This window comes from Eschrichtius robustus, chromosome 18 (assembly GCF_028021215.1).
Source record: "Eschrichtius robustus isolate mEscRob2 chromosome 18, mEscRob2.pri, whole genome shotgun sequence".
NCBI lineage: Eukaryota > Metazoa > Chordata > Mammalia > Artiodactyla > Eschrichtiidae > Eschrichtius > Eschrichtius robustus.
Genome location: NC_090841.1, coordinates 17569620 through 17585652, shown reverse-complemented (window position 1 = coordinate 17585652; position 16033 = coordinate 17569620). Strand labels below are relative to the sequence as shown.

The window sequence follows — 16033 nt, the reverse complement described above, 5'->3', positions numbered from 1 at the left end:
GTGTCATTCAATTAAAATTAATACTTAATATATATTCATTAATGTCTATACATATATAATCCAGTCAGTTCCACAAAGTGGAATATATTTCAATCAAAAAGTCAGCAAATATTTCAACACACTTAAAAATGTGAACTACTGCTTTAAAAATTTTTTACCAACATGCTATAATTCCCACGGGTTACGGATGCCACTGGTCAGACTGCTGTATATGCTACCGAGTCTCTCCTTCCTGGGAATAAAAACATCCATTGTCTGCCCATCCGCTTAGGAATTTAAGGTAGCCAGTTCTCTTAGCAGTGCTCGCTGTGGTTTCAATTCCAGTGTCTTGAACACTCATATGTCTGGGAGATTCTGTAAGATCTGTCTCAAGGAAGCACAGGCTACCATGTGGGCATCCGAAGGAAGATTAGCAAGAGACTGAATCAGCTTCTTGACTATCATCTTCAAACACTGGTGGGCAGCATTCAAATCTCTGTCAAACTGCTGTCCTTCAATCTGTAGAGCCAAATGACTGCAGATGTTTCTAAACTCAACACTGTCCTGAAACGAAGACCAAACACAAACAATCAATTAGATAGGTTATGGAAGACAGTTGTTGTGTTTTGTGTACCCAGTTTCCAGTCCAATCTTCTGATGACAGAACCTCGATTTTTCTCTCAGAGAACTACTCTCCTCCATTCTCAGCCTATGTGGTTTGACCAAAGCTGACTCCACTCCACAACTCCAGGGACCAGGTCAATCAGAGCACATCATCCCTCAGCCACTTGGACTGGCCAAGGATGGACAGATTACCTAAGGCAGGCCAATAAGCCACAGTCCCAGGATATTTGTTAGACTGGGAAAGAGAAGTTCTGTTTAACTGGAGCTGTTGGAAAACATCTTGCCACCATAAGGAGAGAATTCAAATGAAAGTGAGGCCAACACAGAAAAAAAAGTAGAAACAAGAGATTAAAAGAGACTGATTCCAATTACATTTTCTGAGCATGTCAATCTAGCTGTACTTGAACAATAAATCCCAGGATTTTTTAGCTATCTGAATCAATAAATATTTCTTTTTACTTAAGCCATTTGGAGTTGTGTTTCTCTTATTTGTTCCTAAAAGAGCTTTGACGAATATACAAATAGACTTTGCTCTTATTATTCCATAATCACTGTCTTCAAGATTCCAATACAGGATTTGGTATTTAATGAACATGGTCCCAAGAAATGTCCAGTGCAGATTTAGAAATAGTTCACTGGTAGTTTTAAAGAATGAGCTAATTAAATAGATTTTTTTAATCCTCAAATATTCACATTCTAAAATCCATTATACGTAAATGGTACTCTGAAATTATTCCACATCAGAGATAATGTTGACTATATGTTTTATTTTAAATACAGTTGATTCAGACAACACAAGTTTGAACTGCACAGGTCCACTTCTATGCAGATTTTTTCCAATAAATATGTACTACAGTACTACACTATCCACAGTTGGTTGAATCCGTGGATTTGGAAGCATGGAGATGGAGGACCAACTGTAAAATTATATGCAGATTTTTGACTGCTTGGGGGGTTGGCACCCCTAACCCCCCATCCTTCAAGATTCAAATGTACATGAAAATGACTCCCCCCAGACTTCTGGTTCTGGCACATGGCACATGTAGTTTCCCCATAATGCCTTGCTACTATATTCTAAATAATACAGAACAAACATCCTTTCTGAGCTTGCAAGAAAGTAATGGAAATCCCCAAGGACCGGGTATAAAAGAAAAGTAGATTACTTTAGCTGCCTGCCAATACCTATCAAGAAAAGAAAGTTGGTCTCTCTTGAGCTGGGTTTGGTATGGAAGGTAAAGTTGTCCCTATGAATTTGTAACTGTGGACCTATACTACACAGTAGTTCAAGTTTGTAGTTGTCCTCTATATCATATACATGTTCTTGGAACACTCATGCCAAGAAATTAATTGAAAAATTGGAACTGGTCTGAGATATCCATGGACACATGGCAAAAGCAAACAAAAGCCTATTCCACAGAAACATGTTCACAACCCATGGCCCTCAGTAGCAGTCCCATAAAGCTCTGTCGAAGACAAACTCAGAATATGAAATTTCAAGGACAATCCACCATGATATAGTAGATGCAATGTAGGGCAGGATTAAACTCCAAGAATTTCATATATAAACTATAAAATATATTTATAATGATTAAAGATATAAAAGAAGAAATCAGAAAAAAAATGTCCGAAGAAAAAACAGGCTTGAAAAAGAAGCCAATACCACTTGTAGAAATGACAACTATCAGGACACATTAAAAACTCAATGTTAAACACCTGAATAAATACATATGAAGTGAAGATTAGTAAACTGGATGGTAAATTTGAGAAAATTACCCAGAATGCAAAATAAAGTCATGGGAAATATGAATGAGAAGTTAAGTGACATGGATTGACAGAATGACAAGGTACAACAGATACATTTCCTGGAGAGACAAGAAAAAGAATGGGGGAGAAGCAGTAGTCAAAGAGAATACTGGATAAAAATTATCCCAAATTGATTCAAATGATCCCAAACTGATCCTTAGATTCACGAAACAAAACAAGCTTTGAGCAGAAAAAGTTAAACGAAATCCAAATCTAAACTCATTAAGGTAAAACTGCTCTTAAAAGCAACCAGAAAAGAAAAAGACAGAGTTCGGTCTGGATGACCAGACAGCCAACTACTAAGCAATAACAATTGAAGATAGAATAGAATAGAACAATATCCTCAAATAACTGTCAACCAAGATTTTTTTTTTTTAGTCCCACTAAACTACCATTTAAACATCAGGGACAAGTAAATATACTTTTATTTAAAAGCACAAAAGGAATTACCACAAATAGACCCTCACTATCAGATCTTCTTAAAGATATAATTCATAAAGAGGAGATTCAACTCAGAAAGAGAGGATGTAAGAAGCAACAGTGAACAAAGAAACTTAAAAACACAGTGTAAATCTGAAGATTTGATTAATCAAAACAAAAATTATAACAACTAACTTGGAGTTTAAAAAAGCAAGATGGTTCTAAAATGCCGAGTAGCAGTAACATGTAGGATGCAATGGCATTCTAAGGCATTGTATTATTGAAGACAAAAGTGGCAAAACTGATAAATTTCAGGCTTGTTAAGTATACATGTGAGAAATGTAAGGATCATCGTTAAAAGTAGAGGAATACGAGGCCCGGGAGGCGGCACCGAGCAGGACGGAGTGCAAGTGCTCGGCTGCACCTTCCGGGACCTAGCAAAGCTCTGCAGGCTTCGATGCCCCTTTCCTGCGACCCTCCGGAGACCGCGCTCGTTGCAGCGGACCGCGAGAATATCCGAAGGTGACAGCGTGGGAGATTCTATCCATGGGAAACCTTCCTTGGTGTACAGATTTGAAAAAAAAAAAAAAAAAAAAAAAGGTATAGAAATAATAAAATTTCAAAATCAGCAGAGGGAAAAGGTATATCAAAACCTTTTTGATTCTACTGATAGAAGGTAAAAATGGAGAAATAAAGATACAAACATAAAGCAGATGAATAGAAAGCACCAAATAAATCACCTTTTGAAATGCAGTGGTTGCCAGGTTGGAGTTTCAAAATCTATCTATATGCTACTTATGAGCAACACGTTTAAAACTAAAAACATCTAAAGATTGAAAGTAAATGTAAATATACTAAATATACATCAAGCAAAGAGAAGTCAAAATAAATCCAGAAAAATCATTATTAGGGATAAAATAAACTGCAATTAATAACAGGAACTATTATTTCCCAAGAAGATATGACAGTTTTGTATTTGTGTGTGTCTAATATGATAATCTCAATTTACATTCAATCCCCAGACATAAAGACTGATTTTAACCCATCTTTCTCAGAAACTGATCAAACAACAGGACATTCAGCCTAGAGAGAAAGGATTGAAAATCTTTTCTAATCATAAGCTTGGTCTAATGGAGATAAGCAAAGATACATTATTCTCAAACATCTATGTATTACTTATGAAAGATGACTTTATGATAATGCCACAAATCTCAACTAATATCAAAGTTTATATCACTCAAATCACAAAGCAAATAAATGAGAAATCAGTAATGTATATAACCTTCCAAAAACATGTATGACTTAATCCACTTCTAAATAATTCATAGGTCAGTGGAAAAAATAATTGAAATTTTAAAATGCTCTATACTGAACAATTATGGAACTACTATATCACAATTTGTGGGATGTAGCTCCAGTGAGAAAAGCATAGACTTAAATTCTTATATAAGTAAAGAAAAACCACTTAAACACTGAAAATCCCTGAGCTAAGAACTCAGCTCAAAAACTTAAGAAAAATAGATAATCCAAAAAAAAAAGAAGAACTAAAAGTTGAACCAAAGTTTGATGAGGAACTAGTTTTCTTCCTACTTCTGTGTAGAAAGAGAAGCTATTCTTTTCCCTAATAAAAAACTCTCTCACTTGGGTAAGAAGAAGGACCTGGGTTTCTGGCAAAATGTTTATTAGAAAACATCCTCCAAGAAACAAAACAAATATCCATTCATTCAATTCAGCAAACAACAGCAGCAGGACTCCGTGTGGGCTAACACAGTACAGTCCCCTTATTCGAGTATTCACAGGCTACCACCCTTCCTGTTTTTTTTCTCTTTAAAGCATTCTTGCTTCCCTGCCTTTGAGTATTGCTCATGTCTGTTCAGGCGGTATCAAGGGGCTACTTAGATAATCTGTCCCACAGTTTATGGGGTCACCTGTATTACTGCAGCACGTTGCTTGGGAATGAGAAAGTAGGGGGAAAAAATGACTCTGGACTACTTTCCCAAGATCCACATCAAGGGAAATTGTCCACTTGCTTTATAGAAGCAATCCAACTCTAAGTACAAAGTGGAAGGATCAAAGACAACATGCAAAAGGAAATTTGAAATAGAAGGAACCACTGAAATGTGTGCTGACGTGTGCCTATTAGCCAGTCTGCAAAGGCATTCATCACCCAAAGAAGATTAAAATGCCTTTAAAAATATATTTGTGGGCCTAAAATCTGAAGTCAATTTCACATTTACTGTAAAGAAGCAAAGAAGGGATCTTTGGGGGAAATTATACATACAATAAAATTCCACTGCTGGGCTGTACTGGTCCCTGAGGCCCTGGGTAAACTTCAGATCTCTGGCGAGCTTTGCAAAGTCTCTTTATTTTACTATTTTAGTACAGTATTTCCATTTAATCCTTTCTCAAATATATTAACAGTCAAAGAAAACAAATTAATAGGAATAGGCTTTCCATGGGACTCTTAAGCCAAGGAAGGGAAAAATAAAACAGGTGGTCACTTCTCTTCCTTTCTGGAAGGTCTGAAAGCCAACTATGGATCCAGTAATCATGGCTTCCAACCCAGCTTCTACTGCAGAAGGTAGGAGCCACCAGTGACAGCCTTAAGGCAACAGCCTATTAAATGGCTCATGGACTTTCGGTGGAAACTCACATGATCAATATTGGTGATGATTTCACTTATGGTGCTTTCCACTCAATGACAGAGTATATCCTCCCAGCAGCTTTTATTTAGCAAGTCCCAGATGCTTCCAAAAATGATGTAATATCTTACACTGTGCTTTGAGCGCTTTGCCAGAATTAGAACATGATGGTGCCTGGGCAATCTTAAAGCAGGTTTTGGAACTTCTAAAGACTTGTGTAATCTCAGATTTTTGGACATGAAATGTATTGATTGCTACAGGGGTCCAAATCGATGGCCAGCATTTACATTTTAAAGTGAGTAGAGGGACTTCCCTGGCGCTCCAGTGGTTAAGGCTTCGCCTTCCAATGCAGGGGGTACGGGTTCGATCCCTGGTCGGGGAGCTAAGATCCCACATGCCTCATGGCCAAAAAACCAAAACATAAAAAAAAAGAAGCAATATTGTAACAAATTCAATACAGACTTTAAAAAATAAATAAATAAATAAAGTGTGTTGAGATAACGTCTCGTGACTCAACTAATCTACTGGGGTAATGGCCTCGGCCTATTTGCCTCAGTTAATAAATCAGTTAAATTTATTTCAAACATGTATCTAGTCTCCGCTACATGACTTATTACTACAGTAGATAAAAGACAATAAGACATGGTACCTGATCTCTAAAGAGCTTATAACTTAGTAGGAGAAATGAGACACATACAGCATATCTCCAAATGTCCAGTGAAATGTGATGAGGGCTATGGAAAAAACACAAAAGCCCAATCCTATAGAAGAACAGACATTTATAGACTCACAATCTAAGCATTGCACAGAGTTCATACAGAGCTCATTCTGTGGGTGAATCCTTTCAGTAGCATAGCTGATGTGCACTTGTCCAGAATTTGCTTGGCTACACTGGAGAAACTCATGTGCTTAGGAGGCAACCCATTAGAAGAGATGACTCTAGCTTTTAGAACATTTCTTCCTAATTTTTAGCTGAAATCTGCCCTGTGGTAGGCAGAATTGTGGCCTCTTCCCAGACCTGTGAGTATGTTACGTTACATGGCAAAAGGGACTTTCTAGATGTCAGTTAGGAAGGGCAGCACTCCAGGCAGCTTCAAAGGCCCCTGGGAATGCAAGCTCAATCCTTCACAAGTACCGGAATAGCCATCAGAGCCCTGGTTCTATCCTTTAGGTAAGCCATCCGTGCACAAGTCATTTTATCTATGGAATATTCAGTTTTCTCATCTGTAAAATAGGAACAATAATAGCTACCATGAGAAGTCAAATTAGCTCATGAATATGAAAGCTCTTTGTATTTATAAAGCATGCCATCAATCTAAAGTTGTGAATAAAGTACTCCACTAAATGGGAGGTCAGTAAGAAGAGGAGGAGAGGAAGGAAGTGTAGAAGAGAAAAGAAAAATATTCTCTACAGAAACTTGGAATCTAACTGGTGAGATAAAACCTATTAAAACCCTTCAGTGGAGATGTGACACAAAATAAGATTAAGGCTCAAAAAGAGTAGCCAAGTTCACCTCAGATCCAACAGAATGTCTACCATCAAAAAAACTGAAAATAACAAGTGTGGGTGAGGATGTGGAGAAATTGGAACCCTTGTGCACTGCTGCTGGCAACATAAAAATGCTGCAGACACTCCGGAAAACAGTATGGAGTTTCCTCAAAAAAATTAAAACTAGAATTGCCGTAGGATCCAACAATTCCACTTCTGGGTACATATCCAAAAAAACTGAAAGCAGGATCTCAAAATGATATTTGCATACCCATGTTCATAGCAGCATTATTCACAACAGCCGAGAGGTGGAAGCAGCTCAAGTATCCATGGACACATGAATAGATAAACAAAATGTGGTCTATATATGCAATGGAATACTATTGAGCCTTAAAAAGAAAGAAAATTCTAACACATGCTACAACATGGATGAACCTTGAGGACATCATGCTAAATGAAATAGGCCTGTCACAAAAGGACAAATACTGTATGATTCCTCTTATATGTGGTACCTAGAGCAGTCAGACTCATAGAAATAAAAAGTAGAATGGTGGTTTCCAGGAGCTGGAGGGAGGGGGGAAATGGGGACTTTTTGTTTAATGGGTATAGGGTTTCCAGATTTGCAAGATGAAAAAGTTATGGAGATTGTTTGCCCAAAAATGTGAAGTACTTAACACTACCCTTAAAATGGTAAATTTTGTTTTGTATTTTTTTAATACAATTTAAAAAAAAAAGTGGTTGAGACCATCAGATTATTGCCAGCCTTTGTAGAAGGGAATGGAAATTTGGATGAGGCATCAGCAAAGTGGTAGGTGAGAAGGACTGTTATAGACACTATAAGAGAGGTGGTGTTGGAGAAAGCAGTATTTAACTCATAGGGAAAAGAGATGAGAATGAATGATACCAGCAAAGGCTTGGAGCCAAGCAGGGGCTAGGACTGGGAGGAATCCAGTCTGAGAAAAACAGAGCTTCGTGTTGCCTATCAGGATAAGCTAGTGCAGAAAGCCTTGAATGTCACAGTCAAGTCCCTGGAACTTCTGAGCATGGGAGGAACATGGCAAACCAGCGTTTGAAGAACACTGGTCAGGCCTATGAGCCTGAGCACCTACTAGGCGCCAGGCTCCAAGCAAGGCTCCTAATATACCTTATTTCACTCAGTCCTCACAACCGTCCATGAATGAGAGATGAAAAGAAATGCTGCTTGGAGAGATTAAATGACATCCCTAAATCGCACAGCAAGTAAGTGGCAGAGCTGGAATTAACCTCTCTCTCTCAAAACTCAAGTATTCATCAAAGACACCCCAAATCAGAAACTGGGCCAGATGCCAGGATGACAGAGAGAGCAGAGCTCGCCATCCAGTGCTGGGGACAGACTAGTGAATGGGAAGTACAGAGCTGCAGATGCCACCATGGGGTGAACAGGGACACCATGGAAGCAAGCTGGGAGGCACCCAACTAGCTTTGAGGGAGAAACAAAAATGTCTGTATGTGAATTGTTTCATGTTGGTTTTCTGGCTATATTCATGCTATTTTTCTTAAGGTTAACTAAGTGTTACAAAGCTCAAATTGGCAATGGTCATATCCAAATTGAAGACTGTCCCATTGGTCCAGCCCTCTTCTCTGCAACATAGTTGAGAGGGTGTGGTTATCTGGAAGGGATTCAAGGCATGGAACCTTCCACTCCCCATGTAAAGCCAACTCCTAGCTAATTAGAGACCTCCTAGTTGGAGCTCTCCCTTCCTCCGGCCTGTTCTCTCCTACCCAGTGTAAGAGAGGTCTCAGAAAATCCACCCCACTTGTACTTTTCTGCATGGTGCATTGTGTTTATTAGGAATGTGCACTTCTGGAATCTTTGAACAACTGAAAATGCACCTGCGAAGTCCAAAAAGGAAAGAAAAGTTAAGCCCATTTTTAGCTTCTTATTGAAAATAAACACTTCCATCAAAACCAAAGGCTTAAAAGCAAAAACAATCTAGCATTAGGAGTCAGTTTCAAAGCTTGTTTTCTGAAACCAACACCAATAGATAATAAAGTCAAAAATATAATATGACTTTATAGGCTCTATAATGCACGTAATTTTAAACAATACACAAAGAAGTTTTTTGGTTCTTTTTCTATCACATCATCTTCAAAATCACTTCTAGATCTACACAAACTATAAATCAATTCATATTCCCTTTACCCCTGGCTTTAAAATAAATTGGTTCTTTACAAAACAGTCACGTCTTGAGCTATATTCTCTTACAATGGCCTCCACAAACTTGTTTCTTCTCACATTTTTCCCTCTCACTCTCCCTGAATGCCTAACGTACTCTACAGAGAGTATTAATGGAAGAAAGAGCTTTCCTCCAGCTTTCTGTGATGAGGTCTGACCTTAATGAACTTCGGCCTGGACAGCAGACCACTCTCCACTAAAGTTTCCCAGGGCTGGGAACTATGAGGGAACACAAATTTCTTCCCTACACCCAACACAACCCTCCATGCTAGATATGCACATAAAATGGGAGTGTCGTTTCTCTATTTTAGCGTGGCGTTATGAAAACCATACTATCAGGAACAGTATACTACAAATTGCCCCAACTGCATTTTGTTCATTGACATCTGGCTTTGAACAACAAATTCACAGGGCCCAGATCAATCACCAATTGCCTAAACTCTAGGTCAATCTCAAATAGATATGCAACTTCGTATTAATAAAACACCCAGTGAAGAACCGCAGTATCTGCCAGTCACCATAAAAAGTCTGTCGTCCACAGGAAATTAAACATTTTTACTTGTGGTGTACCCAGTGTAAACGCTCACAAGTAACTAAGGTTCCTTATGCATTTGCTTTGGGTACAGTACCATTTTCATCAGAAAAGTCTAATGAAAAGCACTTTGTGATGGATACAAGCACTTGATTCAGGTATGCTCAAAAGGCAAACCCCAAAATTGTAAAATAAAGCAAGGCAGCATTTCCACAAGACATTAAACATAAGTAGGTTTGTTTTAGGGCCTTCCTGAAATATCTTTCCCTAAATGTTCATTTCAGAAAGCTTTTATGTCCTGATTTTCATATCATTCGCTTTATAAGGAATGACAAAGCTATAACTAAGCTACTTCTAGAGCTGTCACTTGGCCTTTTCCTAACATAAAAGCACAATTTTGTCCCAGACAAAGAGCAATCCCCTGGCTAAGGCTACTAATAATAAAACCATGAGAATTTATTTCTTCAATAGAATATTAGCAATTTTTAAAGACACAATCCCAAATTTGCAGAAACTGGCTTCACTAACCAATGTTAATGGGGAAAAAAAGCACTCATCATCAATGTCTGCCTCTGAGTAACTCAATATCCACACTTGCAATTTGCAAAAAGCCTTAGCAATGACTGTGAAGCCAAAGCCAACAGTTTTACAACCGCTGTTCTTGCTCTGTGGAATGAGAAAACCAGCATGGACCACTGAACGTGAGAGAATTATTGGTACCAGAATTAGTTAATTGCAATGGGTGAGCTCACAGGCAAGTTTTATCTGCAATGGCAGGAAAGTTCTTCTGCCTCTAAAAGCTGGCATCAGCCATTGTTTCCATGAAACTTGCTTCAGAACAGAACTCTTGGAAACCGTAAATGTTTTTAACTATCAGAGGAAGACAGACAAAACTCAACCAGAGTGACTTCATGATTGGCTTAGTTAATGATCTCTTTGGGTTGGTCATTTTTAGAAGTTTTTAAAATCCTAGACTCTCTTCCTTCTGGTGCTCCACACATTTCTATGCTCCCTTTGGGTGGCAAGTATTATATAGCATCTTTGCTAGTATTACTAGTTTGATAAAGATTTCCTACGTTTACCTGGGGCTTTTTGTCACTATGTAAGGTGACCATCATTAGAGGAGACACAAATCACCCAGTGTTAGGGACTGAATTGCGTTCCACCAAAATTCATGTGTTGAAAACCTGACTTGCAGTGTGACTGTATTTGGAGATAGGATCTTTAAGGAGGTAATTAAAGTTAAGTTACGTCATAAGGGTGGGACCCTAATCCAATAGGATTGGTGTCCTGCAAGAAGAGGAAGAGACATCCAAGATCTCTCTTTCTCTCTGGCACAGAGGAAAGGCCATGTGAGGACACAGTGAGAAGGTGACAGTCCACAAGCCAGGAAGAGAGCCCTTCCCAGAAACCAAATTTGCTCTTGAACTTCCCAGCCTCCACAACAGTGAGAAAATAAATGTCTGTGGTTTAAGCCACCCAAGTCTGTGGCACTTTGTTATGGCAGCCCAAGCTGACTATGATACTCAGTGTGCAGAATGACTATTGCAGCCGAAGTGGTGTGCAGTGCATGGCATGTATGACCGTGCCCTGACAACTGTGCACTCTCATGTACTTTACTTCAGTGTAATGTTCATAACACCGCTATGAGCTAGCACTGTGATTGGTAGAAAGAGTCAGACAAAACCATGTTTGGATCATGGGCCACTATTTCTCAGCTGCAGGCTCTTCAGCAGTTCTAAATTCCTCTGAGCCTCAGTTTCTTCCCGTAATAAATTTTTATCAAGCTGGTTAACTCCATCCTTTGCACCAAATTTAACAAGACTCAGTTTTGTTAAGCATTTTTAACCACCATGAAAAGACTCATTTCATATTTGTTTGTTTTTTTCTATATGAGTTCAATAATCTCTAAATGCTCAAAAGGAATATCAAGTGTTGACTTCTTTAAGAAAATAGTAAACTACTGTAAAGATATGCATTATTATTGTGGTGAGGGTTTCTCTGCCTTCAGGCCTGAAAATTTCACTCCCTTAATTCTGGTGGTTTGATCAGCGAGTCACTCAATGGTCACATCTCTAAGTCAGTCATCAGCCATGGGCTAAAGCTGACCTCTGGAAAGTGGAGGCTTCCTGGAAGTCTCTTTGGGTCATCCTAACTCTGTTTTTGTCAACAGTCTCAAAAGTAAATACAGAGTTCAGGAGTCAGATCCATCAATATCAAGAATGAAATATAATAATAGTCAATAAGACTATTGAAGAAGATTGAGGCATCAATCAATAATAATAATAATGATAATAATAAAGTTCAAAGGTATTGCAATTTACCATGAGCAGCCAGTAGCTAAGACTTCATATGCATTATCTCAGTAACGTTAAATACCACTGTTCCCACTTTACAGGTGAGGAGACTGAAGCACAGGAAGGCTAAATAACTTGCCCAAGAGTCTGCAGCAGGAAGTGGCAGAGTAGGTTTGCAATGCTTCATGGGACCTGATCGCTGTCCTGTACTGTGCTGTTCAAGTGAGTCTTCCTCCTCTCTGTGGCAAGGAATGCCATGGAAGAGATCTGATGTTAGGGAAATTTCCACACACTTCCAAGTGACATGCAAGCATTATTTCCTTTAGCACAAAACCTCCTGAAACCATTCTCATGTATAAAATCAATCTGCATGTTCTTAATTTAAAAATATGGAGAACACTCATCCAAATCATTTGAATTAACACCAGTAATGATGATGCCAAGTCTGTATAACCAGCCCCCCTGGAGAGACAGACTGCTGTGTCCTTGAGTCTAAGTGCTTTGTAAGCATTACCTTACAGACCCAATGGAGATAGTGCCTTTTCTCCAAACAGCAAACCAAGCAAAATTTCAAGATGCTGGCAAGGAGGCAAATCATCCAGAGAAACCTCTCCCTGCTTCTCTCCCTTCTGAAAGCACTGGCTGTTCTCAGGAGCCCTGAAACTCATTACTCCCCTGTAGGTGAATAGCAGACTCCAGTAGCAAGAATGTTGAGATCCCTGTTCTTTTTTTGTTGTCGTTGTTGTTGTCTATATTCTTTTTTTTTGGTGGGGGGGAGTATAATTGCTTTACAATGTTGTGTTAGTTTCTGCTGTACAATGAAGTGAATCAGCTATATGTATACATATATCCCCTCCCTCTTGGATCTCCCTCACCCCCCATCCCACCCGCCTAGGTCATCACAGAGCACCGAGCTGAGCTCCCCGTGGAGATCCCTGTTCTTAATGGGGACTCTGGGTGCCTCTAGAAACACTGGCAGCAATACATCCAGACATCTGCACGTTTGCTCGTGATGGAGAAGAAGGGGACCAAGACTCAAGGGGCTGGGTAGGTGAAGGAAGATTTGAGTATATTTATGGATTAAGAGGAATTGGCAGAGTGGAAGCACTAGAAAATACAAAGAGAGAGGAAGGGATTGAGAGAAAAAGTCCAGGGACAGATGAAAGATTTGCTCCAGCACTTAAGAGAAAGAATTTATTTGGGAGGCGGAGGGGGTGGGAACCAAACAGTATTTCTTTATTAGAGACAAGAAAGAAGATGATTGGAAATGAGATTTTTTTAGGTAGGATGGAAGATATTTGCGTCAGATGGCCTCAATTTTCTCAGTAAAGGAGTGAGAGGGTTGAGGTTTGGATGAAGAAAGTTTGAGGAGAGTAGAAAATGTTTAGGACAAAAAGTCAAGTAGAGAGGGTTAAAAGGATTACCAAGTAGAAGTGGCAGCTGCATTAACCTCAAGTGGCATGATTTATAGTCCAGAGCGGAGGGCGTCATTGCTCCTCAACTGGGTCAGGCCCTCTGACAATGGTCTTCTGACCTGACCTTGCCTCTGAGATTTATCAGGGTCCTTCCTTCAGTCACATCAATGGCTGCCTTTTGTCTGCTAGACAGCCCAGGTCCTCAGCATGACCCACAGGCCTTTTCCCACCTGACCCCACCTAACTCTCCAGCATCCTTTTTTTGCCTTCTGCCATACTGAACTAATTTTAGTTCCCCCAAAGCCCTAGGCCCTTTCATTGCTTCTTGGCCTTGGATCCCACAGCTCCTCTGAAATGCTTTTTCCCTTTAATGCCTGGAGAGTAAACATTCTTTTTTTTTTTTTAAAGGTTACCTCCTCCAAGATGCCTTCCAGGATCACCCAAGGTAAAACTGATCACTCAGTTTCTCCTTTTGTCAACCTACCTGTGCCCTGTACACGTTCCTAGCATCACAGCGCACTTCGTGTGTATCACAGCTTAATTGGCAGGATTTTTTAAATTTCTTGGTGATACAAAAAAAGGTACCTCTTACAGTCAAGAGCACTGGTGAAATGCAGCTTCGTTTTTTAAACTTTTCAGAATGAAGCAGTGCTTCACATCTGGAGGCGATCTTATTTCCCCTCCCATCACACACATTTAGCAGTATTTGGTTCTGTCAATTGGTGGGGAGGGTATGCTGCTGGCATCTACTGGGTAGAGGCCAGGGATACTCCTAAACATCCTACAGTACATAGGACAACCCCACAGCAATCATCCAGACAAAAATGTCAATAGTGTGGAGGTTGAGAAACCCTAGTTTAGAGTAACAATATTTATTCAGGTGTATGCTATGCTTTATTTTTTTTTTATTTTAAATCAATCTTTTACAGTATATAGTGCAACCTAATATATATCAATGTTTTCCAAACTTTGGCTTGTAGAGCAAGAATAGCAAGTCTTGAGAAATGCTCTTTTTTCATTACCCCTCCCCCATTTCCTTCCACTAGACTCCCCAGGGAATGAATGAAGCAATGTTCCAGATCAAAATTGGAAGACCAGAAGGTCTCAGAGAGATCTGTGACCTTAAGCCAATTACGTTAATGGCAAGGCCAAGACTGGGTTCCAGAACCCCAGATTTCCACAAACCCACTCAGCCTGGGAGGCAGCTGCTCTGTTCCCTGGCTAAATCGGCTAACACAGTTTGGTACCTTAAGAGGAAACTGTGCCCTACAAATATGAGCTGCGTGACTTAGCAGGAGTTTAGCATGAGTATTCCTGCTTCAACACCTGGGACCCAGCCCGCTCTCACGCTACTTTATGAGAATTTAGGTTGACTCTGTGAGGCCCCCGAGCTCTGTGCGGAATTGGATTTATGCAAAAGTAACTGCGATTCATAAGTGTGAAGGAACTTCAAATAACTGTAGGTGATTTCGTCATACAAAAGGCAGAGGGAACTTAATACGTATATTTAAGGCTCTGGAGAAACGGTTTTTAATTTGAAAGGGGAGTAGGTGGAGCTGTCCTCCATCCCTAGAAGCTGCACATGTGGAAAGGGCCAGAGGAAGGTTTTGGCAAAGCCTTTCTGCATCTCCGTTCTGCAGTCAGGTGTGCCCCCAGTGGGCCCTGAGTTCCCTGTCCCAAGTACCTAATCCCCGGAATGTCACCTCTCTCCTTCCCACTCCGAGGTGCTGAATCTCTGGGTCGACTTTGGATCCTGCGACTCAGCCTCGTCTCCATCCCGGTGCGCTGCCCCGCCCCAGGGGGAACCTGCGCATGGGGATGGATGCTGGAGGCCAGACTCACCTTCAGGTGGATGGGGATGGACCGCTCCTGCTGGAGGGGGCCCAGCAGCGTCTGCTCCACGCTGACCAGCTCCGAGGTCGAGTCCACCACGCGGGCCAGCGCGCTGCGCATCGCCATCTGGGCCAGGGTGCAGGGCCCGCGACCCCGGGGTAAGGGCAGCAGTTCCGCGCCCCCCTCGGCGCCTCGCACCACTTCCACCTCGGGGGAGCTCGCCCGCGCTCCGGACCCCACATTCCTGGCCCCCTTGCCCCCGCCTTCCTCCCCGCGCCCCTGCCTGGCACGGGCCAGCCGTGGGTCTGAGCGACGCTCTGGGGCGGCGGACACGTGGTCCAGGTCGCGTGGGCTCCCGGGGGCGCCCGGACCATCCCCCCAGCCCCACTCCTGCTGCAGAAGCTGCAGGGTGTGCAGAGCCACCATTTGGTGGCTGATGGAGGCCACTAAGGGCGCGGGGCTAGCCATCGCCTCCGCCTCCGCCCGCGGCTCGGCGCGCTCCGCGGGCAGGTGCAGCAGCGAGCGAAGGAGGCGGGGCGTTTGGGGTCGCCGGGGTCACTCTTCCTAAGCCGCCGCTCCTCCGCCTCCTCGCCTCTCTGCGCGTGGGGCCGGTCCCGCCCCTGCCCGCTGTCGGTGACCTACGCTGGCCGCTGCGTTCGCTTCAAGTCCGAATAGGCTTGCTCGGAATCAAGGCTGCCTGAAGTGCTGCTTCCCGTACACCTGAAAATCAGCCAAATGCTGAGCGCTGGTTCCTCCTCCTCTCCAGGGCTTACGCTGGCATTGCC

The 16033-nt window shown here is 41.4% G+C and overlaps 1 protein-coding gene across 1 annotated transcript; it reads right to left on the bottom strand.

Annotated features, from left to right (window-relative positions):
- Positions 1-336: 336 nt before the first annotated feature.
- Positions 337-15716, bottom strand: DLEU7 (deleted in lymphocytic leukemia 7). Its single transcript, XM_068526963.1, has 2 exons — positions 15258-15716; positions 337-543 (listed from the first exon to the last, which is right to left on the bottom strand). The coding sequence occupies exons 1-2, from the start codon at positions 15714-15716 to the stop codon at positions 337-339; spliced, it is 666 nt and encodes a 221-aa protein (XP_068383064.1).
- Between the last annotated feature and the right edge of the window lie 317 nt (positions 15717-16033).

Coding starts and splice junctions, on each gene's coding strand:
- DLEU7 (XM_068526963.1), bottom strand. CDS start 15,716: ATGGCTAGCCCCGCGCCCTTAGTGGCCTCCATCAGCCACCAAATGGTG. Junction 544..15,257: donor CCATCCCCATCCACCTGAAG/GTGAGTCTGGCC, acceptor TCTTCGTTTCAG/GACAGTGTTGAGTTTAGAAA.